Source organism: Saccostrea echinata, unplaced genomic scaffold (genome assembly GCF_033153115.1).
Source record: "Saccostrea echinata isolate AGI-Se365-2 ecotype Australia unplaced genomic scaffold, CSIRO_AGI_Sech_v1 ptg000060l, whole genome shotgun sequence".
Taxonomy (NCBI): Eukaryota; Metazoa; Mollusca; class Bivalvia; order Ostreida; family Ostreidae; genus Saccostrea; species Saccostrea echinata.
In genome coordinates, this window is record NW_026889809.1 from 2,676,855 (window position 1) to 2,703,710 (window position 26,856).

The 26,856-nt window shown below is 33.6% G+C and overlaps 2 protein-coding genes across 2 annotated transcripts; one reads left to right on the forward strand and one right to left on the reverse strand.

The window, feature by feature from the left end:
• Positions 1 to 2,725: 2,725 nt before the first annotated feature.
• On the reverse strand, positions 2,726 to 10,436 carry LOC133175102 (28 kDa heat- and acid-stable phosphoprotein-like). The gene is made up of 7 exons (XM_061310234.1): positions 10,354 to 10,436; positions 9,677 to 9,804; positions 7,651 to 7,776; positions 6,755 to 6,882; positions 5,876 to 6,027; positions 5,485 to 5,540; positions 2,726 to 3,700 (listed from the first exon to the last, which is right to left on the reverse strand). The coding sequence occupies exons 1-6, from the start codon at positions 10,361 to 10,363 to the stop codon at positions 5,509 to 5,511; spliced, it is 576 nt and encodes a 191-aa protein (XP_061166218.1). The 5' UTR covers positions 10,364 to 10,436; the 3' UTR covers positions 2,726 to 3,700; positions 5,485 to 5,508.
• Positions 10,437 to 10,586: 150 nt separating this feature from the next.
• LOC133174866 (protein BUD31 homolog) lies at positions 10,587 to 17,018 on the forward strand. Its single transcript, XM_061309972.1, has 4 exons — positions 10,587 to 10,700; positions 10,872 to 10,994; positions 16,239 to 16,405; positions 16,638 to 17,018. Exons 1-4 carry the CDS (start codon positions 10,607 to 10,609, stop codon positions 16,686 to 16,688), a joined length of 435 nt encoding a protein of 144 aa, XP_061165956.1. The 5' UTR covers positions 10,587 to 10,606; the 3' UTR covers positions 16,689 to 17,018.
• Positions 17,019 to 26,856: the final 9,838 nt, after the last annotated feature.

The window sequence follows — 26,856 nt, forward strand, 5'->3', positions numbered from 1 at the left end:
ATCAGAAGAGATTTTTAAAACCTGAGTTTTTTTTTGAATGAAGTTCACATTCTTGGTGACATCAAAATTTGAACTCTTAAAAATTGTTTGCTTTTACAGCACCTTAATCTGGATGGGACAGCTAATCTGTCAAAAGGTTTAAAAGGTGCACTTCATTTTAAATATAGTCAAGATTTCTGAGACCAGGACTGGTTTTAGTTTTTACAAAAAGCTTATCAGTTTCTGTTATAGTTGATAACTTAAGGCTAAATGTACTAATTCGTGCCTCATTTTTAGCTCACCTGAGCTGAAAGCTCAAGTGAGCTTTTCTGATCACCCTCTGTCATCCTTCCATCTAGCTGTCTGTCAGACCGTCTGTAAACTTTTTCACATTTTCAACTTCTTCTCAAGAACCACTGGGCCAATTTTAACCAAACTTGGTACAAAGCATTCTTGGGTGGAGGAAAGTTTAAATTCTTAAAATGGAGGGCGAAGCCCCCTTACAAGGGGAGATAATCAAGAAAAGACAAATATGGGTGGGGTCATTAAAAAATCTTCTCCTCAAGAACTACTAGGCCAAAAAAGCTGAAACTTAATATGTGGAAGCATCCTTGGGTAGTGTAGATTCTAAATTGTTCAAATCATGACCCCCGGGAATAGGGCGGGTCCACAATAGGGAATCAAATATTTACATTGAAAATTATAGAAAAAATCTTTAAAAATCTTCTTCTCAAGAACCACTGTGCTAGAAATGCTGAAACTTATGTGGAAGCATCCTAGGGTAGTGAAAATTGTAAATTGTTAAAGTCATGACCCCCAGGGGTAGGGCGGGGCCACAATAGGGAATCAAATTTTTACATTGAAAATTATAGAAATGATCTTTCCAAAAAATCCTTTTTTCTCCTTTCTTCCTCCTCAAAAACCACTGGGCCAAAATGGCAAAAACTTATGTGGAAGCAACCTTGGGTAGTGTAGATTCTAAATTGTTCAAATCATGACCTGCGGGAGTAGGGCGAGGCCACACTAGGGAATCCAATTTTTACATTGAAATATATAGGAAAAATTCTTTAAAAATCTTCTCCCCTAGAAACCACTGGATCAGAATAGCTGAAACATGTGGAAGCATCCTAGGGTAGTGTAGATTCTAAATAATAACCACCAGTGTAAGGTGTGGCCACAATAGGGAATCAAATGTTTACAATGAAATATATTGGGAAAATCTTTAAAATTCTTCTTAAGAACCACTGGGCCAGAAATGTTGAAACTTATGTGGAGCATCTTGGGATGGTGTAAAATCTAAAATGTTCAAATCATGACTCCTGGGGGTAGGGCCACAATAGATATTATTACAAGGGAAAATCTGGTGAAGAACAGCAGGGCCAAAGTAACTTATGTGAGCGTTGTGGCCCATGGGCCTCTCGTTTTTTAAATTGGTCAAATGTATATACAGTAGAAATCCACCACAGCTCATTACTGACAAGAATGCTTGTAAGTTAACAGAGAGTAAATAATTCTTGTTCTAGAAGAAAGTGCGCTACACAGAGGTATAGTTCCCCTTGAAGTGCCAAGCTGCATATTATGTACTATTTGCATTCTTTTTGTTTTCTGTATGAAGAAAAGAATACATTGTATACATTAAAAGTAGATAATTGAAGGGAAATACACAAGCCTCTATACTATTAATTAGAAGTCATAAAAGTGTGGCACCGGGTGGATTTAAATGTAATGGTTTAGGCCATGGATATCGGTCTGGGTAGCTCAGTGTTAGAGCTCCTGACTAGTGATGCAGGGGTCATGGGTTCAATTTCCGGTCCAGTCATATTCTCCATGCTACATAATTTGTTGCCGTTGACCACTCCTTGACTTGCAGGTGAAAGCCCTGCATGGGGAATAAGATCATGGGTTGTGTCTTCGAGGGTGAAGACAGTTTATTTATTTACGTCTTTGTTGTGTTTTCTTAAACCAATAACTTACCCGTAGCAGTCCAATAAGTTATAATTTATCAGATTTTTTTAACTTATTGGATGGTTACAGGTAACTTATTGGACTGTCTTGCATGGGCCTTTCAAGAAAAAGAAAGTATTGAAAGAACAAAAGATGATGTTATACTTACGTTTTAAATGACTTGTATTTACTTTCGCAAACGTTTTCCCTTACATAACACTATTTGAACAAGGCGTTTTTATACCTGTGTAAAACAAGTTTGTCATATGACCATAAATTAATCATTTAGTCATAAACGATCTACGTAATTTCATAGTGACGTCATAAGTGATTGACGTGTTCAACACATTCAATTTATACCACTGAGTTTTAAAAAAAACAGATCAATTATGGGTTTAAAACTTTAGTACCTTACTATTTGTAATAAATCAGTCACAAATGTAAATATAAGTAATAAGGTATCATTTTAAAAGTTTTATCGGGATGAATACTAATTACAGTTGAACTTCGATATCTCAAACACTAATATCTCCAATACCATGGATATGTTGAAGTGATTTGATAAAGTCCAACCCCTTATTATTTAAGTATTTTACCCCTGATATCTCGAATCCTCGGATATCTCGAAGTTTTTCCTCGGTCCCATTGAGTTTGAGATAACAAGGTTTGACTGTATATGTACCAGTACTGAATAATTAACAACTTCTTTAGGTATTGATTATAATGAAATTATATTGCATCAATTTGATTCACTAGTATTTGTTCCCTGATTGACTGACACTGATCAACTTTGAAAAAATCGTTTTTTGTCCATTGAATTTTATTGTGTATGCAATGGAATAAAGCATGATTGACATCAATATACAATGTATTTATCCAATTACAGTAATAGATTGATGGGCAGAAAAAGACATTTCATGAATCTATGAAAAAAAGAATTACAGAACATATTACAACCTGCACCAGGCAAAAATTTCAATTTAAAGAAGACATATAATTACATAATTCTCTTGTGGCAACATATTTATCTTCAATATATATAGAAGCTACAGTCTAAAAACTGTACAGTAACTACAACCAAAACTTTGCAATGCAAACATGAAATTTTATTTTGTGGGACAGTTTTGATAGGTCAAATAATATATGTGTTTAGGGATGTCTTTCATTGCTTTGACTATGTATTTCCCATTATCCATGAAAATTATTATATTTTGCCTATCATTGCATGATTTTTGGATTCTATAAATGAGAAAAAGCATTTGAATCTTTCTTATCTTATGAATAAGATTCTCAATATTACATTTACATAACATTCCTTTTTAATCCATATGATCTACATTGTAATTAAAATCATACGTTTGCTCAATCATCATGCATTATTATGAAGAAAAGGGGCATTCATATTCTTGTGTTTCCTAGAAACACACCAAGGCAGTGAAAGAAACAAAAACTTACAAGAAAGGTAATATGTAATTTGATAACTCTAAAATACATGTATCTAAATAGTTAACATATAGGGTATATTTTCTGATATTTACTTTTTTAAATAAAACTTTTTCCTGTTTTTGTTCTTGGGTTCTTGTTAAATCTTGTGCTGTTTAATATTCAGATAAGAAATAGAGAAACTGGTGTTGATTATATTTATCAAAATATCAAAAACTAGAGGATAATTTTTCATTTTCTGACAACAGAGTAATGTTCCTTGACAGAAAAACAGTTTATCCTCATCTCATCAAATGAAGAGCAGACTCAAGATTCAGAAAGCTCCAGATGTCACCTGAAAAAAAAAAATACGGATAAAAAAAAGTAATCATGAACTAAAGAATAACTAGAACTGTCCAAAAGGGACAAATACTACCCCCCACTGGGTTTTTTAGAGAAGGTGTCAAATTACTAATATTTTATGGATCTAAGTGGTTATATTCACAATTTTCTTATAAACATTTAGAGTAAAAATATAATGCTCATTATATTTTTTAAACGAATGAAACTAAGGTGCAACCTAATAAAATAGCAACACTAATACATTGTAATTACTTTGTTTTTTTAATACATTGCAACTATCTTTCATCTTTGTGGGACATGACATTGAAATTGATTGTTGAAAAAAACAACAACATACATGTATTATACAAAATCAAATTAATCTTGATAACTTTTTATCAAATTTATTTTAAAAATAAAAGGCTGGTCAGTACTTTGACAGACAATAAATTACAATTAAGAGAATTAGAGAACAGAAATCTTTAATTCTTTTGCCAAATTCCCAGGAGATATAGATAACACCTGCTTGATCAGAGATGCCCTAACAACTTCCCACACTGAACTCATTAATTAATCTTTAACTGGATGCATGTCCACTCATTACTCCCAAGGGACAAATGGATTTACACTATCTGCTGTGTAATGTAAAAACTGTTTTTAATACCAGGTGATATTTTGGGGTTTTTTTTAGTTTTAATGAGTAGTTTTAAGCTGTAGTTCACATTTTTGTACAGATGTTCTAGATTCTATGTCTCAAACCTTAGACATTTATAAACCCATAATGACTAAGTCAATAAAAATGAAAAAAAACATCTGTAACATGCAGAAAAATTATCAAATAATGTTGAAAATACCAGGTGTACATCTTCATATGATAAATAATGAGTGTACAAATTTTCATACAAATCTATGCAATAGCCTCTGAGAACAGGTCCGGACAAAACCACACAATAAAAATGAAAAAAACACCTGTAAAATGCAGAAAAATTATCCAATCATGATGAAAAAAAAACAGGTGCACATCTTCATATGGTAAATAATAAGTGTACAAATTTTCAGACAAATCCTTGCAATAGTTTCCAAGAAACGGCCTGGACAAAATCTCGTCTACAGACAGACGGACAGACAGACAGACAGACATGGTGATTCCAATATACCCCCCCCCCTAAACTTCGTTTGCGGGGGGTATAATTAGACAAAATCAGAATCTGTGGTGTGATGTCAAAATCTGAGATTATTGGATGCATTGCTTGTGATCACTTGGCAAAAGGAACACAGTATCAATACAGGTGCCTGGTTTAGATAGAGGAAAAAATTATCCCATATTATAGTGTGAGTCCTGGTTCCCTTCCCAAGGTTCTTTATGTGTCCATGAAAACCCACTTCTGTACACCCCAAATCAAAATGTTAATACCCTATGGGATTCACAGTGTCCATTTATCAACATCTATCTGATGCAAGGATTTGGGTATCTGTAAATCTACAGATTTTATTGTTACTTCACAGGTGGAGAATACGAAGAATTATTAGGGTAACAGGAGGACTTATAAAGACCTGGAAAGGTGGGGGAGGGGGGAGGGGGGTCACCTGGATAGAGTCTATCACATTGACAGATTACTACGTTTGCATTTCATTAATTTTTAAAGTCATTATGTGATGTGAATATTAAGGGAATCTCATAATGGACAGATTTCTGGACCATTTTGTCAAAGTCATATTTATTTCCCTATTGGTCCATGAACATAATTTAATGTTAACACAATTATTAAAACATAACTTCATTGCATTATTACTTACTTCATTAACTAGGGTTATTTTGTATCAGCTTTTATTTCCTTTCGCCTCCTCTGCAGCTACAATTACAGAAAGTGAAAATCATTTTTGACAGTTTTGGAAAAATGAATACCTTTTGAAAATTTGATAGACCTGAATAGATGTGTTAGTAAATCTGTGTATATAACAACATATATACAGTTGCCAAACATTGTTTTTGTACCTTTTAATATGTGATCATAATACCATGACAACAAAGTTATACTTAAATTATCCATTTTAACATTTTATACATCAAGGATAAACCTGGTTTATTATTTGTTCATTAAATAAAAATGTTCAAAGAAACAGCCATATGTAGTATGACTATATCCTACATAAGTTTATATTTAGACTACAATAATAATTACTCTACCTTTCCGCTCCTCTTCCCTCTTTTTAGCTGCCTCCTCCCTCTGTTTCCGTATAATTGCCAGGCGAGCTAGGTCTGCCCTAGCCTCGTCTGTTTTCCCCTCCATGTGGAGTTGCTGATAGCGAGCTTTAGCTTGCTGTTTTTCTATTTCTTCTCTTTAAATAAAAGAAATATGTCTCGTGTATTTTTAAAAATCAAATTTGGGATCTTCATTGAACTTAAAACATAAGGCCCAAAAATATTAATAGTTTCTAAGGGTCCTCCGCATTAGGTCAAACACTGCTGCATTGATCAATTTTACTGACGTTTTAAAAAGGGGGAATAAGTCGAATTCCTATTTTTTCAAAGTTGAAAAGAAAATTGAGTTATGCCCCATTTCATATATGATGTTTTTATGATTTCTTTTAATTTAAATGGTTATTGGTGAATTGACTTTTAATAAAAATATTTGGAATAACATTAGTTGAAGTTGAGTACATATTATAATTAACATAAGAGTACAAAAAAGGTAATAATCATTTGATATTATCATTTTATTGACCGACAAGAAAAAAGAGAATGCCTAATTATAAAAAAAAAACCAACAACAAAAACTGCCTGCCACATTGAATTTAGAATTTTTGGCCTGAGAAACTAAAGATTAATTTTTTGGCCTAAATGGTGTGTATCATTTAGGAGATAAGTCTTCCTTCCCGTGTGAATGTACATTCTACAATAAATGAGACTTACCTGTCATTCCTAATGAGTCACTGACATCCCTAACAATAATTTACAGTAATTCATATATATGTACCTTTCACGTCTCGTTAGCTGGGTTTTCCCACCTGTATTCAGGTGTAATTGACATACCTAACAATAATTTACAGTAATTCCTATATGTACCTCTCACGTCTCGTTAGCTGGGTTTTTCCGCCTGTATCCAGTTCTGTGACTTTCTTTAGCTGCCTTCCTCCAGCTCGGTTTGGATTTTGAATGTCTATCAAATGTTCCACCCCTTTTGCTTTTCTCTCCTAAAAATAAGACCCTCAGTAATTCTCTCCATTTTTTAATACATTGAACAACATACACTTCAATTTGTCTTAGTTACAAATAAAGTTGATGAAATTAATAATGATTCCAACTGGTACAGTTGATCACTAATTGTCCAAAATGAAATTTATTGGATTTTTTTTTTTTACTTTATTATAGGTGAACGTACATCCCTTCTCTTTAAACATTTTATTTAACTTAAAATATCATTAAATTTTAAAAGCATTGTCAATTTCCTGATTAATAGTCATTTATTTAATTCAAAAATATATAATTTAAAAAAAAATTGATTTTGAAGGAATTAAAATAAATTATCATAAACTCGAGATTAAATCTTGTTAATTTATTTACTTCTTTTATTTTTTAAATTGATTTTGAAGAAATTAAAAAAAATTTCATGAACTTGAGATTAAATCTTGTTAATTCATTTACTTCTTTTTTAAAAATATATTTTTTTACATCTTCTTTAAGCAATGAAAAAACATCAATAAATAAAGGTTGTCATGCAACCCATTTTTGTAAACAAATGGTTACCAGAGGAAAATTCTGATTGGACATTGACATCTGGGATCTCCATTCAAAAAAACTTGGTGACAAAAGTCAAATATAAGCAAAACAAAACTAAATGTCAAGATCGATCATTGAAATTACTGGTAAGTTAATTGATTTTTCAGGGGAAACTGTGCAAGGTTGACAAAATCAATCAGTAAGAACAACAACAATATAAACTTTTCATCTGATTGGATTACCTCGTCCTCACTGTCCTCTTCGGAGTCTGAATCTGAGGGAGGGAGATCCCCCGGGGCACCTCTGCTCTGGGGGGTGGCTTCTTTCCCCTCCTCCTCCTCCTCATCACTGTCTATACCTTGCTGTCTCTGTAATAACAATGGCAATTCTATATTTAAATTGTATTCTCTTGCTATCTAGATATTTCCCATTATAATTATATATCAGTCATAATTTGTTATTTCTGTAAAACATCAGTCATTTTAAGTAAAATTTCTGTTTCTGTAAAAATCAGTTTGATTCTCATAACTATGTGACTAAATCCCTGCTGTCAGATCAGGTTTGTACAGCCCAGCATCATTATTTTTAAAGCACTTTTCAAGTTCTTTTGGACGATTCAGTCATGCATTCAGAAGAACTTACACAATATATAATTGGGATTTTTAAAAATTTCTTCGGCTCATTTAACCTCGCACTTTTGTTTTTCCAACATTTTCTTATTGGTTATGTTATAAAAAGGAAAATCAACAGAGTATTTTTTTTCCTTTAAAGCTTTGCTTAAATAGCTGCTCAAGCTCAGAATTCAAGCACCATGGAAAAATTTTCAAGCACATAACATGCAAATTTAAGCACTTTTCCAGGATTTTCCTTTCAGCATTCTCAAGCACTTTTCAGCTACTGGGTCAAAATTCAAGCACTTTTCATGGTCTGTATGAACCCTGTCAAATTGACTGTTGGACGGTATATCCTAGGGCTGGGACGATATATCGAGATATCAATTAAATGTGAGGATGATACGCATATCGATACGTATGAGGAAATATCGAAATATCGTCAGAAAATTTTGACTTCTGTTTTTCTATGTTTACTTAACATTTTGGGTTAAATATATAAAATAAATATGCTAAATGTAATTAAAGATATGAAATACATAATAATATTAATACCATTTGTGTAAAATGATTTTGTTTTACAACAAATATACAACTTCTTTGAATAAATTATTCTTATTTGTGGGAAGATTTACCAACATCCCTCGAGAAGATCGATTATGTAATAGATGTAACTCTAACAGTGTAGATGATGAAACTCATTTTCTGATAACATGTAAAAAATATGATCATCAAAGAAAAGAAATTTTTCAATCAATTAAAAGTAAATTTCCAAATTTCTCGGCATTAGATGATGAACAAAACTTTTTTGGTTACTCAATACTGAAGACAAAGAAACTTTTAATTCTGTGGGCAAATTCATAAATGATAACATGTTGTAGTAGCCATACACTTTTATATATAGTATTCCCTTTAACTGAAATAGTACAATATTATTGTTGAAATGAGCAATGTCATTTACAAATTGTTATACTATCCATTGGCATATCTTTTCTTTGTTATTGTAATAATTTCATACTTGTCTGTTATGGGTTCTAAATTAGAAAATAAATGTTCTGTTCTGTTCTATTTGTGAAGAAATGTTTTGTTCATTTCAATACAAAAAAAAAATTTATAACCAATTTTATATATCGTTATTCATATCGTATCGTGGCTCAAATATCGTGATATATATCAATATAGAAAAAGTGGTATTATCCCAGCCCTAGTATATCCCCAGTCTATGCGAAAGACATCGGACCGTCAGACCTGACCGATGTACAGTGCCTCTGGTCAGATGCATCTTTTTTTTACACCGGACAAGAATGTCCGATGTGTCAGTGTCCAGTTTTGAGCATTATTATTTTGATGTGGTATCATTTAAATGTTTGTTACAGTAAAAAAATATCACAGAAATCAAAATATGTAAATGAATGTGATTAAAACCGAATGGTCCATCTACAGTATTATGCAGGAGTGATCCCTTGTTAAAGAAAAGCTGTAAAGCTAGTCTACTACTCTGTATTTTCATGTGTTTCACTTTTTTACATTAGGTTTTTCAGTCTGACAAAATTTGGTTCGGTCCTGTGTGTTCATTGACTACACAGGACCAAATGTCCTGTGTGGTCCAACTTTCGCATAGACTGTATCCCCACTATAACCTGGTTAGAATAGTTACCCTCCAATCTTGCTGCTTTTTATCCCTTTCCTGCTGCTGTTTGAGCTCCTCTGCATCTGTGAAATGTCGCCTCTGTCCTTTGTAGTTTTTCTTGGGACCATACCCCCCTCCCTTTCCACCACGCCCTCCTATCGAAGAAAAACTGACATTATTAACAACTTAAAATTTATATAATGGGTACTGACTTGTTAACTTCCAAATATTTCACATGCACATGATGGCACCCAAGGCACAGAGGTCAAAGATTACCTGACAATCCAATGAAGCTACTAAAATGGTGTAAATTTCGTAGAAACTCCGCAATTTTAAAAAGTAGAAGCTAAATAAAAATATCATAGCACACATGATACGAATATATGCAACAAACTTACATATATATCATTTGAAGAGAAAATTCGAGCTGATTCTAAACAATTAACTGTCCAAAACTCAATATTTCGATTTTTCTAAAGTACGATTTTAAGAGAAAAAATATTTGTATATTAGATTAACAAAACCTTTATTTTCTTTTATTTTAATAAGATAAAGGTACATTAATCAAATAACTGGGGATTGAATATAACCATTTATCTCCAGCTATTAATGGATTTATATGACATTCCAATTGAGTATATAAAATATATCCATCCTTTATTACCCCAAAGAAAGAAAATGAATTGAATTATATTCATATTTACCTCTTGGCATGTTCAGATGCAATCGTCCACACTTTGCCTTTTTTTCTCAAGGGAGTAGTTCGTATCAGTATTTCAAATCCCATTACATATCACCACTGAGATGTTATTGTAGAGTGTAATAATGATTTCTCCCTTGATTTAAAGTTTCGGGAGTCTTCATATATGATATGGTAAACCTCGAGGAATTCCAAACAGTTCCGTCTGTCTGTTCGTCTCTCATACGTTTTTCCAAAAGTAGAACTAGAAAGAAGTTATGCCCAAAGTAAAAAGAAGCAGAAAACCCCCGCCGGAGGGATGGGAACTCATTGAGCCCACAATTGACGAGCTTGATGCTAAAATGAGAGAGGGTAATATACATTTCTATTTATCTGTTTATATGTAGATTCTATTTATCTGTTGACGAAGTTTTTAGTTCACGGATAGAACATTTTGTATATATTTATTTGATAAAATATGTTCAGATCATTCTGAATATTAGACTATGAACATGATCAGATTTTTCCTCAAATTCATTTTAGCGGAAACTGATCCACATGAAGGGAAGAGAAAAGTTGAAGGACTTTGGCCAATATTCCGACTCCACCATCAGAAGTCCAGATACATTTATGATTTATTTTACAGAAGGAAAGCCATCAGTAGACGTACGTCCAATAGCTCAGATTTTTATCGATGTATTAAATGATATTAAATGTGTCAGCATACAATCGCATAAAGGATAATGTAAATCTTGAGACAAAGAAATGTATAACCATGCAGACTGTCCTAAAAACCTAAATGTATGGTGCTATGAGAAATTGAAACAAAGAGATTGATTTCGAAATTTTAAGAATATACAATTGTAAACTATCATTGATTTAATGAATTCCGATCTTAACCTCATAAATGTTAAACTAATTCATGGTTAATTACTGTACAGCAGGAAATTAACTCACAAAGTTAATATTTGCTATATTCATGGAAATAAAAATTCTGTGAATTCAACATACAGTGAATAATTCTTCAAAAATTGATAAAGATAAATTAAAATATTACTGATATCTGTAATTAGATACGTTAACTCTGTCTGTGTTCCCTTGCAAACATAAAAGCAGTAATCAATATAGATAGAGATATAGACTGTCTTCCTAATTATGCGGGTGTATGGATCAATCCCAGTCTAACATGTAGTTGTTGTTTTTTTTTTAAGCTTAATTGGTAAAAAACCATCTATAACTAACTTTTAATTCTGTCATCCAGTAGGGGTGCCATGTAATTATCTGTTGGGCCTTGGATATAAAAAATGTATTGTTAGATTTCACCCGTGCATATCACTCAGTCTTATTATCCTTAATCAAGACACTTACGTAGTAAACACAACACTGTTACACATGAATTCAATCCAACATTTTGACTATCGGTACTTGCAAGTGTTTTAGATTCAGAGGGATTTAAATATAATGCAGTAAATACTACTCTGTACTCTACTCAAAACATACCTTTGAGCAAACACCTGCCAAAGGGTTTCTTTTTTAGGTCACCTGAGTCACTCAGGTGACCTATTGCTATCCGTTTTTGTCTGTCGTCGTGCGTCGTGCGTTAACATTTAAACATTTTCAGCTTCTTCTCTGAAACCGCTCAACCAATTTCAGCCAATTTTGGCATATAGCATCTATGGGTAAAGGGGGACAAAAATTGTGAATTTCATGGTCCCTGCCCCCCTGGGGCCTGAGGGGTGGGGCTAAAACCACCAAAATTAATGCAATCTTTAAAAATCTTCTTCTTTACTCCTGGACATCAAGCAGTCAAACTGTTGACATGATTGTAATAAGCATTGAGCCCTCTACCAAAATTGTGAAATTCATGGCCCCAGGGTCAGGGGTTCTGGTGCTAGGGCGGGGCTATATAGATCATATAGTGAAAGTGCATTATTTCTTTGAAAATCTTTTTCTCTACCCCTGGGTATTATTGAACAGAATTGAATACATATTTATGATAAGCAAGAGTGACTCTACCAAAATTGTGAAATTCATGGCCCCAGGGTCAGGGGTTCTGGTGTTAGGGCGGGGCTATATAAATCATATAGTGAAAGTGCATTATTTCTTTGAAAATCTTCTTCTCTACTCCTGGGTATTATTGAAACAAATTGAATACATAGTTATGATAAGCAAGAGTGACTCTACCAAAATTGTGAAATTCATGGCCCCAGGGTCAGGGGTTCTGGTGCTAGGGCGGGGCTATATAGGTCATATAGTGAAAGTGCATTATTTCTTTGAAAATTCCTTTTCTCTACTCCTGGGTATCATTTAAACAAATTGAATACATAGTTATGATAAGCAAGGGTGACTCTACCAAAATTGTGAAATTCATGGCCCCAGGGTCAAGAGTTCTGGTGCTAGGGCTGGGCTATATAAATCATATAGTGAAAATGCATTAATGCTTTAAAAATCTTCTCTACTCCTGGGTATTATTTAAACAAATTAAATACATAGTTATGATAAGCAAGGATGCCTCTTCCAAAATCGTGAATTTCATGTACCCTGGATCAGGGGTTCTGGTGCTAGGGCGGGGCCATATATATCCTATAGTGAAGGTGAATTATTTCTTTAAAAATCTTCTTCTCTGCGCCTGGGTATTATTTAAACAAACTATTAGTACATTGTTATGATACGCAAGTATGCCCCTTCCAAAATTGTGAATTTTATGGCCCCAGGGTCAAGGGTTCTGGTGAAAAGGGGGGGGGGGTGCTCTATTGATTATATAGTGAAAAGCAAAATTTCTCTGAAAATATTCTTTTCTGCTTCTGGTTAAAAAGCAAAGAAGCTAAGTGTATAGTTATGATGAGCATGATTACTTCTTCCAGAGTAGTGAATTGCATGACCCCTGGGTCAGACGTGCTGGTGTAAGGGTGGGGCTCTTGATAATGTAGTGAAAATGCATTAATTCTGTTAAATAATCCTGTCTGCTCCTTAGTGTTAATCAGATAAACAAAGTGATTACTTACATGTATGATGAATAAACTTCTGGTCCCAGGGTGAGAGACTCTGGTGTTTCTCGGTGGGGATGGGAGGTGGGGGGGGGGGGCTGGGGGGCTCTATTGATAATGTAGTGAATCTGTAGTAAAAACTGCATTATTTCTTTGAAAATCTTCTCTGCACCTGGGCATATCAGAGGCAAAAAGAGTAAAAGTTTTAATAAATATTTTTGAACATCTGGGCCATTTTGTCAAGTGTTCTGGTCCTGGCCAGGGCTCTATTAATTTGTATTCTACTGAGGGGAGTTATTCCCCTTTGCTATTTACTTTTGATAATTAGTCACTGTAAATAATGTACTTGAAAGGTTAATAGAATAAGAGAATTTTGCAAGATTTTTTATTGTATAATACAAAAAGTACTTTCATAGTTTTAATGATCAGGTAGACTTGTAAGTAATAGATAAATAAAAATGAGACAAAAATAACTTGTCTTATTCAATGTTCATCAAAGACCAAGAGAGTCCAATGTAAGAGATTTCAACAAGGAATTAAAATAGTACAGAAGCATTGATAGTTTGTTAATATACTGTAATGGTGATAGTGATAAATGGGGAACAGATTAGAACCTAATTTATGAACTGTTAATGAACACTAGACTAATTATTTTGTTGAACCTGATCACCCTGTTTTTCTTGCTTTTGGGCAACAAAGCTTCACTTTTCAGTTCATTTTATACTCTATGGATTCTCTAAATTGTTGTATTATACTCAGGTGACCGTTAAGGCCCTTGGGCCTCTTGTTTACATGAATGGTTTGGATATATATACAACTTGAAATCACTTGAAAAAAAAACACTAGTGTATAGACTCAAATGTATTTAAAAAATATTTAATGAAAAGAAAGAAAGAAAACGAGAAAGAGAGAAATAAGAAAAATTATCTCAATGCGTAACATTGTAAATCGTACACCATTTTGTCTTCTATTAGGGATCAGTACAGTAGGGGTGGGACGATATACCGATACAACGATACATACCGATATTTTCTTCTAAGATACGGTTTACGATACAGGTATTAAAATATCGGTACGAAACGATACACGAACGACCTATCCAAAAATTGAAAATGAAAGTAGTTGTCCTTGGAAAATGGCGGCTTGTATGAAGCGAAGACATGATATTGATATTGAAAACACGCTTTAGAAGTAATAATGTGTAGATAAGGGGTAAATCATTTTCACTTTTAAGCATCCTCGGAAGATGTGACAAGAAAAGTTCAGTTTGGAAAGCGTGTTATATATATACAGAACGTATCGTTTCCACAACAGTTGATATTAGTCCATCTGGTACTAACAGCTCATAACAATGTATGGATTCTCTAATTTCAAGAATTTGAAATTTTGAAACAAATTGTGGATTTTTTTTTAAACTCAACTTGGTTACAGACTTTCAGCAATTAATATTAATGTACATGTGATGTTTTTTAAATGAATTTTTAGACAGTGTTCTTGATGAACTACACAACTATTTGTAAACAACTTGTTTATAGACATTTGGCAATATGTACAGTCATGTAACAATGTTTTTGTACATTTTAAGTCAATGAAATTAATGAACTTCAAGTATTAATTTCAAAGCACATATGATTTGATATAGAATAATTTGTAGATTTAATATCAAGACAAAAATGAAATAAAATACAAAGTTTTTTTTTATAGTTTTATAATTTATTAGGGGTGGGACGATACACAGATCTTACGATATGATACGTATCTCGGTACACATAACACGATACGATACGTATCTCGATATTATGATAAATTATAAAACTATAAAAAAAAACTTTGTATTTTATTTCATTTTTGTCTTGATATTAAATCTACAAATTATTCTATATCAAATCATATGTGCTTTGAAATTAATACTTGAAGTTCATTAATTTCATTGACTTAAAATGTACAAAAACATTGTTACATGACTGTACATATTGCCAAATGTCTATAAACAAGTTGTTTACAAATAGTTGTGTAGTTCATCAAGAACACTGTCTAAAAATTCATTTAAAAAACATCACATGTACATTAATATTAATTGCTGAAAGTCTGTAACCAAGTTGAGTTTAAAAAAAAATCCACAATTTGTTTCAAAATTTCAAATTCTTGAAATTAGAGAATCCATACATTGTTATGAGCTGTTAGTACCAGATGGACTAATATCAACTGTTGTGGAAACGATACGTTCTGTATATATATAACACGCTTTCCAAACTGAACTTTTCTTGTCACATCTTCCGAGGATGCTTAAAAGTGAAAATGATTTACCCCTTATCTACACATTATTACTTCTAAAGCGTGTTTTCAATATCAATATCATGTCTTCGCTTCATACAAGCCGCCATTTTCCAAGGACAACTACTTTCATTTTCAATTTTTGGATAGGTCGTTCGTGTATCGTTTCGTACCGATATTTTAATACCTGTATCGTAAACCGTATCTTAGAAGAAAATATCGGTATGTATCGTTGTATCGGTATATCGTCCCACCCCTATAATTTATCATAATATCGAGATACGTATCGTATCGTGTTATGTGTACCGAGATACGTATCGTATCGTAAGATCTGTGTATCGTCCCACCCCTACAGTACAGTGTTTCGTTCTATTTAATTGGAATCGAAACAATACGCAAGGAAAATACTTGCTGCTGAAAAAATTTTTGGTATAATTTTCTTTTCTGTGAATTCAAACGACCCCGATTTGCTGCAAGTTGAACAAATCACTATCTTTTGCGTGATTTTAACCTGCTGTACAGTAGTTCATTTTATAAATGTTGTAGAAGACAGTTAGTTTGTATTTAAAAAGTTTAACACTTGATTTAGACGATTATTGCTGTAGTCTTGTTCTATTCAATACATTTATTTTGTTTTGGTTTAATACAGAGTTATATGAATATTGCCTGAAAGAGAATATTGCAGACAAGAATTTGATTGCTAAGTGGAAGAAGCAGGGCTATGAAAATCTGTGCTGCCTAAGGTGTATACAAACACGGGACACTAATTTTGGAGCCAACTGTATCTGTCGAGTCCCCAAGTCCAAACTAGAGGCAGTAAGTACAACATCTGTCATACAAAATCAGAGAAGATAGTTAAGGACATATTTGAATTCATTGATAATTCATTATATATCAATTCATTTCAAGCTAGTTTTTTAAGATAAAAGCTGTACTTTGTCATTTTAACTTTTTTAATTTTAAAGAAATCACCATTTAAGCTACAATTTTTCCCAATTTTGAATTATATACTGGTACTAGTAATCAGATCCATGTCCTTCCTTTTTAGGGCAAGATTGTGGAGTGTGTACATTGTGGGTGCCGGGGATGTTCAGGATGATTGGAATATTCCATTCTCTTCATTGAAATATTCACTGTCTGAATCATGTGATGATAAATCTTTGTTCTCCTCATCCACCATGAACTACATTTGTACATATCATTGCACATAGACATGATCCAGGAACTGGTTCATTATAACAGAAGTGTCAGACCTGGAACTGTTACATTTGTTTCATGGAGGATATTAGCACAGTGTTTTAAACTAAACTTTCATGTAGCATTAAGGCAAATGCTACACTATGCTGTGCATCTTAAATTTTTATTGAAGACTTTGTCATGATGACTTTTAATTTGTGTATTGTGAATAAAATGTGACTTTATTATAAAACATGTGTATGTCAACCTTGCTATTGTTGAGATACATGTAAGGTATTTAGATACTTCAAATCTCTGTTGTACTCAGTAAGAGGCCCAAGGGCCTTAGCAGTCACCTAGTATAATACAACACTGTAAAGGATCCATACAAGACTGATAGATGAAGCCCAAAAGTAAGATAAGTAGGATGCTCAGGGATCAACAAAATAATTAGTCTATTACTCAGTAACAAACATTCAAGTAGATCTATTTACTTGCCATTGTCACCATGCTAACTAAACTCAAGTACTGTTACATTGTAGTAAACCATCTTTGCTAGCCAAGGGTTTATGATCCACTACTCTCTTCGTAAACCCTTGGATTTGTTAGGAGAGTAATTGATCAGAAAACCTTGGCTAGTTAAGGTAATAGAAAACCGAAGACATTATCCTTTACACTGGCTTCTCTTGGTCTTTGAAGAACATTTTATGTACAAAGATAAGGTGTTTTTGTCTCATTTTTATTTAACTTTTATTTTTATGCCCCGCCATGAATATGGCCAGGGCATACAGTGTTTGTCATGTCCATCTTCTGTCCTTCTGTCCTTCCGTCACGCTTTGCATATAGCTCTGTTCAAAGCTCAGTTTCAAAGAAACTATCCAAGATATTTTTATCAAACTTCATATGCTGATAGATATTGATGAGAGCTATGCAACTGCATCAACTTTTTTTACCTTGACCTTTCCTTTGACCTTGACCTCACTTTTCTTAAATTAGTGTTTAGCTCAGTTTTAAAGATACCATTAAAGATTTTGTTATCAAACTTCAAATGCTGATACATACTGATGAGAACTATTCAACTGCATCAACATGTTTTGACCTTGACCTTTCCTTTGACCTTGACCTCACTTTTCTTAAATTAGTGTTTAGCTCAGTTTTAAAGATACCATTCAAGATAGTGTAATCAAACTTCATATGTTGATACATACTGATGTAAGCTATTCAACTGCATCAACATTTTTTGACCTTTACCTTTCTTTTGACCTTGACCTCACTTTTCTTAAATTAGTGTTTAGCTCAGTTTTAAAGATACCATTCAAGATATTTTTATCAAACTTCAAATGCTGATACATACTGATGAGAACTATTCAACTGCATCAACATGTATTGACCTTTCCTTTGACCTGACCTCACTTTTTAGGTCACCTGAGTAAACTCAGGTGACCTATTGCTATCCGTTTTCGTCCGTCGTCGTACGTCGGTCGTCGGTCGTAAACTTTTGAACATTTTTAGCTTCTTCTCTGGAACCACTGGACCAATTACATCCAAATTTGGTATACAGCATTTATGGGTGAAGGGGAACAAAAATTGTGAATTTCATGGTCCCTGCTCCCCTGGGGCCTGAGGGGTGGGGCTAAAACCACCAAAAATAATGCAATCTTTAAAAATCTTCTTCTTTACTCCTGGACATCAAGCAGTCAAACTGTTGGCATCATTGTAATAAGCATTGAGCCCTCTACCAAAATTGTGAAATTCATGGCCCCAGGGTCAGGGGTTCTGGCCCCAGGGTGGGGCTATATAGATCATATAGTGAAAGTGCATTATTTCTTTGAAAATCTTCTTCTCTGCTCCTGGGTATTAAATAAAGTTACTAAGTACATAGTTATGATAAGCAAGAGTGCCTCTTTCAAAATTGTGAAATTCATGGCCCCAGGGTCAGGGGTTCTGGTGTTAGGGAGGGGCTCTATTGATTATATAGTGAAAATGCATTAATTCTTTGAAAATCTTCTTCTCTGCTCCTGGGTATCAAATAAAGGAACTAAGTACATAGTTATGATAAGCAAGAGTGCCTCTTTCAAAATTGTGAAATTCATGGCCCCAGGGTCAGGGGTTCTGGTGTTAGGGCAGGGCTCTATTGATTATACAGTGAAAATGCATTAATTCTTTGAAAATCTTCTTCTTTGCTCCTGGGTATTAAATAAAGTAACTAAGTACATAGTTATGATGAGCAAAAGTGCCTTTTCAAAAATTGTGAATTTCATGGCCCCAGGGTCAGGGGTTCTGGTGTTAGGGCGGGGCTCTATTGATTATATAGTGAAAATGCATTAATTCTTTGAAAATCATCTTCTCTGCTTCTGGATATTTAATAAAGTAACTAAGTACATAGTTATGATGAGCAAGAGTGCCTCTTCCAAAATTGTGAATTTCATGACCCCAGGGTCAAGGGTTCTGGTGTTAGGGCTGGGCTCTATCGACTATATAGTGAAAATGCATTAATTCTTTGAAAATCTTCTTCTCTGCTCCTGGGCATTAAGGTGATAAACTAAGTACATAGTTATGATGAGGAGGTGGGCTTCTTCCAGAATTGTGAAAGCCATGGCCTCTGGGTCAGGGATTCTGGTGTTAGGGCGGGGCTCTATTGATTATATAGTGAAAATGCATTGATTCTTTGAAGATCTTCTTCTCTGCTCCTGGGTATTATTTAAGCAAACTAAGTGCATGGTTATGATGCATAAGGATGCCTTTTCAAAAATTGTGAATTTCATGGCCCCAGGGTCAGGGGTCTGGTGTTAGGGCGGGGCTCTATTGATTATATAGTGAAAATGCATTGATTCTTCGAAAATCTTCTTCTCTACTACTGGAGAATATTTAAACAAACTAAGTGCCTGGTTATGATGCATAAGGATGCCTTTTCCAAAATTGTGAATTTCATGGCCCCAGGGTCAGGGGTTCTGGTGTTAGGGCGGGGCTCTATTGATTATATAGTGAAAATGCATTGATTCTTTGAAAATCTTCTTCTCTGCTACTGGAGATTATTTAAACAAACTAAGTGCATGATTATGATAGACAAGGATGCCTCTTCCAAAATTTTTAAATATATGGCCTCAGTTTTTGGGGTTCTTGAGGAGGGGGAGGGGGGGCTCTATTGATTATATAGTGAAAAAGCATTAATTCTATTAATTAATCATTATTTAATCCTGGTGGCTCCTTAGTGTTGAGCTGATAAATAAATTGCTTAGCTATGATGAAAATGGGAGCTTCGAACAGAATTTTTAAATCTTGTGGTCCTAGGGTCAGGGGTTCTGGCATAACGAGGGAGGGGGGGGTGGGCTTTTGATAATATAGTGAAAAGTGTTAATTCTTTGAAGTCCATAGTAATGATGATGAGGGTAACTCTTCCGAATTTGTAAATTTCTTGACCCTTGGTCTTGGGTTCTGCTGTTAGGGTAAGGTTTTGTTGAATCTGTAGTGAAAACGCATTGTACCTGTGAAATTCTTCTCTGCTTCTGGGCATATCGGAAGCAAACTGAGTAAAAGTTTAAAAGATATGAGTAAGCGTATTTCTACCAGATTTTTAAACATCTGGACCATTCGTCTAAGCATTCTGGTCCTGGGCAGGGCTCTTTTAATTTGTATTCTACTGAGAGAAGTTATTCCCCTTTTCCATTCACCTTTGATAATTAATCACTGTAAATAATGTATTTGAAAGGTTAATAGAATAAGATAATTATGCAAGAATGTTTATCGTATAATTAAAAAAGTACTTTCTTAGTTTTAATAATCAGGTAGACCTGTAAGTAATAGATAAATAAAAATGAGACAAAAATAACTTATCTTATTAAAAGTTCTTTAAAGACCATAAGACAGGTCAATGCTAGAGGTCTTAATATGGGTTTAAAAATAGTACAGAAGCACTAATAGTTTGTTAATAGTCTGCATGGTGATAGTGTTAAGTGGGGGACAGATTAGAACTCAATTTCTGAGTTGATAGTGAATAATACTAGACTAATTATTTTGTTGATCCTGATCTTCCTACTTCTCTTGTTTTTGTTCCTCTGCTCTGCCTCTGGGTATTAAGTGATCAAAGTAAGCATGCTAAGTGTATAGTTATGATGAGCAATAGTGCCTCTTTCAAAATTGTGAATTACATGGCCTCTGGTTTAAAATACAAACCAAATTCAATTGTTGGAAAGTTGTTACACGATACTCAGGTGACCTATAAGGCCCGTGGGCCTCTTGTCTTAAATTAGTGTCAAACTTCATATGCTGATACATACTGATGAGAGCAATTCAACTGCATCAATATTTTTTGACCTTGACCTTTCCTTTGACCTTGACTTCACTTTTTTTTTAAATTAGTGTTTAGCTCAGTTTTAAAGAAACCATTCATAATATTTTTATCAAACTTCATATGCTTATACGTACTGATGTAACCTTTTCAACTGCATCAACAATTTTTGACCTTGACCTTTCCTTTGACCTTGACCTCACTTTTTTCTTAAATTAGTGTCAAACTTCATATGCTGATACATACTGATGTAAGCTATTCAACTGCATCAATATTTTTTCACCTTGACCTTTCCTTTGACCTTGACCTCACTCTCTCAATTTGTGTTAAAATATTGCATTACTAATATACCCTTGGCGGGGCATTCATGTCCTTTGGACATATTTCTAGTTTAATCTTTTGACCATTAAAAAGCTACAACGCAGCTCTGTTAAGGCTGCATAAAGGGGGCGGGGCCTAATTTATACGGGAAAAGTTTACTGTGACATCACACAAATATACATGTAGCAATTCCTCACAGTAACAGAAAATGAAATAATTTGCGAATCTAAACTGCATAAGAGTAATGAACTACATCAAAACTTACCAATGCATTCATTTTTGTCGCTAGTTAAATCGCACACAGCAAGATATAAACAAGTCACTGATCGCAATGCACTTGTCGACATGACGTCATCGTGGTAAAGTTTGACGCATTTTATGTGCAGTGAGAGGCGGATCAAGTAATTTTTTCACAGTGAAAAATGCATTTTATTATCAAACAGAATATTATTTGAAAATCTTAGGTAGACCATTAATACAAATCTGAAACGTTTGTTTATTGCCATTATTTAAAAAATATCGAGAGAATGTACTGAATTAATTCTACCGTGTTTTTGTATACAGGGTGTGCATGTTTCACGCCGAGGTGCCTCATTAAATCGCCTTTTCGCAAGGGCATACACTTCATAGATCTTGACCATTTTTTGAATACACATAATGGACATATTCCTTAACTTGAAAAGTGCTGCTGCTTTCCTCAAATCGATAGCTTAACTTAATAAATACATAAAATACTTGGTAAAGGTCACACATATTGCGACATTAGTAAGATAACTTGAAATTTAAACTAATAAAATGCGAATTCTATTTAAAGCAGCAGCACTTTCCATAAACTACAAGTTATGTAGAAACAATCCAATACTTTAATTTTTCATTTTAACTAGGGTATGCCCTTGCGATATTGAAATTTGTTTGTGACCTACATACAATACACATTACATGCATTTATCACGTGACTATCAAATAACGTGACCAAACCAAATTCACTACAGAGCGGGGTATGCAATGTTATTTCAAAGAATATTAAAGTCATAAGATAATATAGTACCTTTACAAAATTGAAATTCATTTTAATAAGGTATGTATTTATGCACGTTTATATTCTGTTGATTTCTTCGAAGTACGCCTTAACAGTGCTGCGAAAAGATCTTTTTGTATTACCTGTTGAAAACATTCTTATTTAATTCTCTTATTCAATTGAGCTTTCAATTAGATTATTTACAGTGATTAAATATGATAGGTGAATAGCAAGGGGAAATAACTTCTCTCAGCACAATACAAATTAATAGAACCCTGCCCAACACAGAACACCAGACTAAGTGGTCCAGAATTTCAAACATCTGTTAAAAATATCATTGTACTCTCAGACTGTTTGTTCCCTAGATGCCCTGAGGCTATAAATAAGGGGGAAAAATCATTTTTACAACGTAATCAATAGAACCCCATTCTTACACCAGAACCCCGACCCAGGGGTCAGGAATTTCAAAATTTTGGGACAGGCAACCCTGTTTATCATTACCATACACTTAGTTTTTCTGCTAAATATACTGGGGTAGGGAAGAAGATTTTCAAAGAAATAATGCATTTTCACTATATAATCAATAGAGCCCTGCCACATAACCAGATCCCCTGACTCAGGGCCCGGGCCATGAAATTCACAATATTAGAAGAGACACCCTTGCTCATCATATATAACCATACACCTTTGGTAGTAATGTAGATTGATTATATATGAATAGATATGAATAAAAAGTAAAACTCTTTAGAGCATTCGATTTAAAAGTATTTTATTAGCGAAAGTGGGTATCCTATGTAAGGAGTTCCATACCTTTATCTTTTTTATACACCCCATTTTTTAAAAGTCTGATTTAAGCGATCCAAAAGCCTGTGGTTTTACTCGTTCTCTGTGTCTCTATGTGTTTGAATATTTTTCATATTTATCACTGACCACTGTGATTTTTCTTGGATTTATTATGTATTCCGATGTCTCAACTGACATCATAAAGAAACGCTGGAATTCTGTCTATTTTACAGCTCCTGTCACACTAGGGCTGCTGTTCCACAGAGTTGGCGAGGCGGTCTTAAATTTCTGGGATCACCGTGGAATGACAAATCATTATGTCACGGCGACCGAGGCCTTTCGGAGCTCACGCGGCATGCTACTGCGTTTCTACGGAGTTCTTACTGACGATTACCTGCATCAGTGCTCTTCAGGCCCCTAGGAAGCAATTCCAGTTGGGGGGGGGGGAGGGGGGCACAGTCATACATTTTCAGTTGGGGGCACTATCAACTACTAAAAATTCCTTGACAAACAAACAAACAAACAATCAAAGTACTGAAAGTACTACTACGAGTTGATGGTATTGATTATATAATGTTTAAGGAGGCTGGGGGTCAACAAATTAACCATCAGATATAACTTATTTTTTTAGATATGATATCTTAAGCTGTCAACTATCATTTGGCAAAGAAAAAATTCATACATTTTAGTTTTAAAATTTGATCATTTTTGTATATCTTTATATGGAGCTCTTCTTTTAAAGGAGATCAATATAGTCTAAAAATGGCCACGACCACCCAGCCCTCTTAAATGAGTTGAGGTCTCTAGTCCATATATGGATATGTGATATTATGTTCAATGATGAAAGCTATCACTTTAAAATCTTTTCTTTTTGTTTTCTTTGAGAAATAAAATTATATCATTTTATTTACACCTTTTGCAACATGTATTTTTAACATGTATATTTATTTTTGTTCTTTAATATTTACTGGAATGTATGATAATTTATCACAAATCGAACCCTTAAACATAGAAAACAAATAATACTAGCTAGTTTTGGGATTTTTCATAAAATGGCAATGTAGCTTGCATTTAAAGTAATTCGTATTTTTACAAAATATTAAAGGATACCATCATTGAAATGGTCACAGAGCACAGACTATCATCATTAAAACTACCGAGAACAATTTTTGGTCACTCGATGTCATTTGACAGAAATATTATATATCAAATGACTAGAAATTTCAAATAGGGACAAATGGCACAACTGTTGTAAAATCATATAACAGTATTAAAACAACTCCTAAATAGACAAAAAAAAAAAAAAAAAAAAAAAAAAAAAAAAAAAGAAAGAAAGAAAGAAAGAAAGAAAAAGAAAAAGCCTTAAACACACATATCTAAAACTAATAGGTCAAACCTACTATAGTATTACAAATAGGGAATTATTATTTACAAATAGCGCAAATTGAATTATTTTATTAACATGCTTATTGAATATTTTCACTGCTTTCTTAAACTGACAAACAATTTGACATTTTCAATGCACATCAATATGTTCCAATTCATTTATATGTAGATTTCATAATTCAATTTTCTTGATTTAGTTACTATTGAAATTCAACTCCTTTTTTCAAAATTTACATGCACATATGATATTTCAAATCTTTTGATTTAGCCACTCTTGATATTCAGCCCCCTGTCTTTTATGATCATTCACAATAATATTCTTGATTACGCTACTCTTGGAATTCAACTTCTTGACATTTAATTGAAATGAGCATTTTATATGTTATTTCGGTTAGTTTAGTCACTCCTGAAATATAACTACTTGACTTTAATTGACATGCACATTTTATATATCATTTCTCTCGGTTTAGCCTTTCTTGAAATTCAACTACTTGACTTTCATTGATACATGTATATATTTAAAAATTCGTTCGGCTTTTCGACTTAAGACTTTAAATTCATCACAATGACATGATATTGACTATTTACATGATCTATCTACTATTGAATTAATTTGATTTCTTGATCATTTCACATTTATAAATATGCATTTCACATTTAATTTATCAATAACATCCCACTTAATTTTTTGTTTTTATTTATCGCCTTCAGTACTATTAATTCACTTTATAACATGGCCAGCATCTGGTAGCAAAACACAGCTGGACATATTAAAGAAAACCACTTTCCAGTGTAGTGCCAACAATTGAGATAAGAATCATAGGCGTGTTAAGTGACCATTGCTGTATTTAAAGCTTGCTGTGAAACAGATCTAGATTGTGGAAGACAGGAATTCTCAACATTGTTTTTAACAGGGAAAAAGAAATTGGAGCACAAAGTTGTCCGCTGCTGAAAAAATCTGACCCTTTAAGCAATCGAAATATTTTATTGCTTGCACAAGAAATAAGAACTTTAATTTTAAAATTGTTTTTTCAACTAGTACAGCTCATTTCTTCCGTTTGAGATTAGTAGCTGATTTACTTCGACCTTCCTTACTGCATACTTCTCGCCTTGTTTACAAATATAGGAAGTGTTCTCTGTGTTGAACGATTCATCACTAACGCGGAAAAACTGCTCTGTTCATTAGCATAACAGAGCAAGAATTACTTTATTTATATACCACCAGCACGTCAATCTTTTAAAAATAACCTGGTTTGTAAATGTTCAATTTTGTGAATTTTCTTTAAAAATCTGTTTTCAAAATACTTCTTATTATATAAAACATTTATTGATTTATAAATCAAAACTTTGTTTGCACGACATGTCACTTTTGTTGACCGCATGCCCCTAACACTATTTTCTTTCGCGGATGGACACAAATTCCAATAAAATTGATAATAAATATTTATGTTTATAAACACTTTAAAGCATATCAGGAAACATATTCTTGTTCTGTAGATTATGAAAACGGTAAATAAACCAATATTATACAAGAACCTGTACGCAAAATACTCAAATGAAAATGTGATTAGTTTCGATACATTGGGGAATCCCTTACAAGTCACATAACATGAGTTGATACCATCAACTCGTAAAAACGTCATCAGACGTTTTTATTGAGGGGGCACAAGTATATAGTACCTATGTTTTCTATAGTATAATTAATCTATATATCGGCAAAATTATTGGGGGGGGGGGGGGCGCCCGCCCCCCGGTTCCTATGGTAATACTCTTAACGTGCTAGAAGGACTTGTCACTTCGCGTTCATGTCATATGTACAATGCGCTGACTGCGTGCACAAGATGTTCTTTCGACGCAGTACCATCCCAAATGACTCTGAGAGGTCTCTGTGCAAGTGCCGTCGACTATACCACTGCGTTCACACTGCGATCATGAGCTTCATTTGAGCGCGCCAACGGAGCTCTTGCGGCGCTGTGCCGGAGACCTTACCGCGCTGTTACAGACTGTAATTTACAGTGATCATACATTTAAACTTGTGAACAGGAACCCCCTCCCCAATATTCAACCTCGGAGCTTCTTGGACATTTCGTCAAAAATTATATATTGAATACACTTATTTATTATGTATATGATATGCATCTTCGCTAGCCAAGGGTTTCTGATACGCTACTCTCCTCATGATGTATGATATGAAGAATCTGGAAAAAAAAAACCCGCAAAATAATCGTTCCATACCAAAAATACCCCACTTTACATTCTCTTTTATACTGTAAAGTGGAGTATTTTTTGAATGGA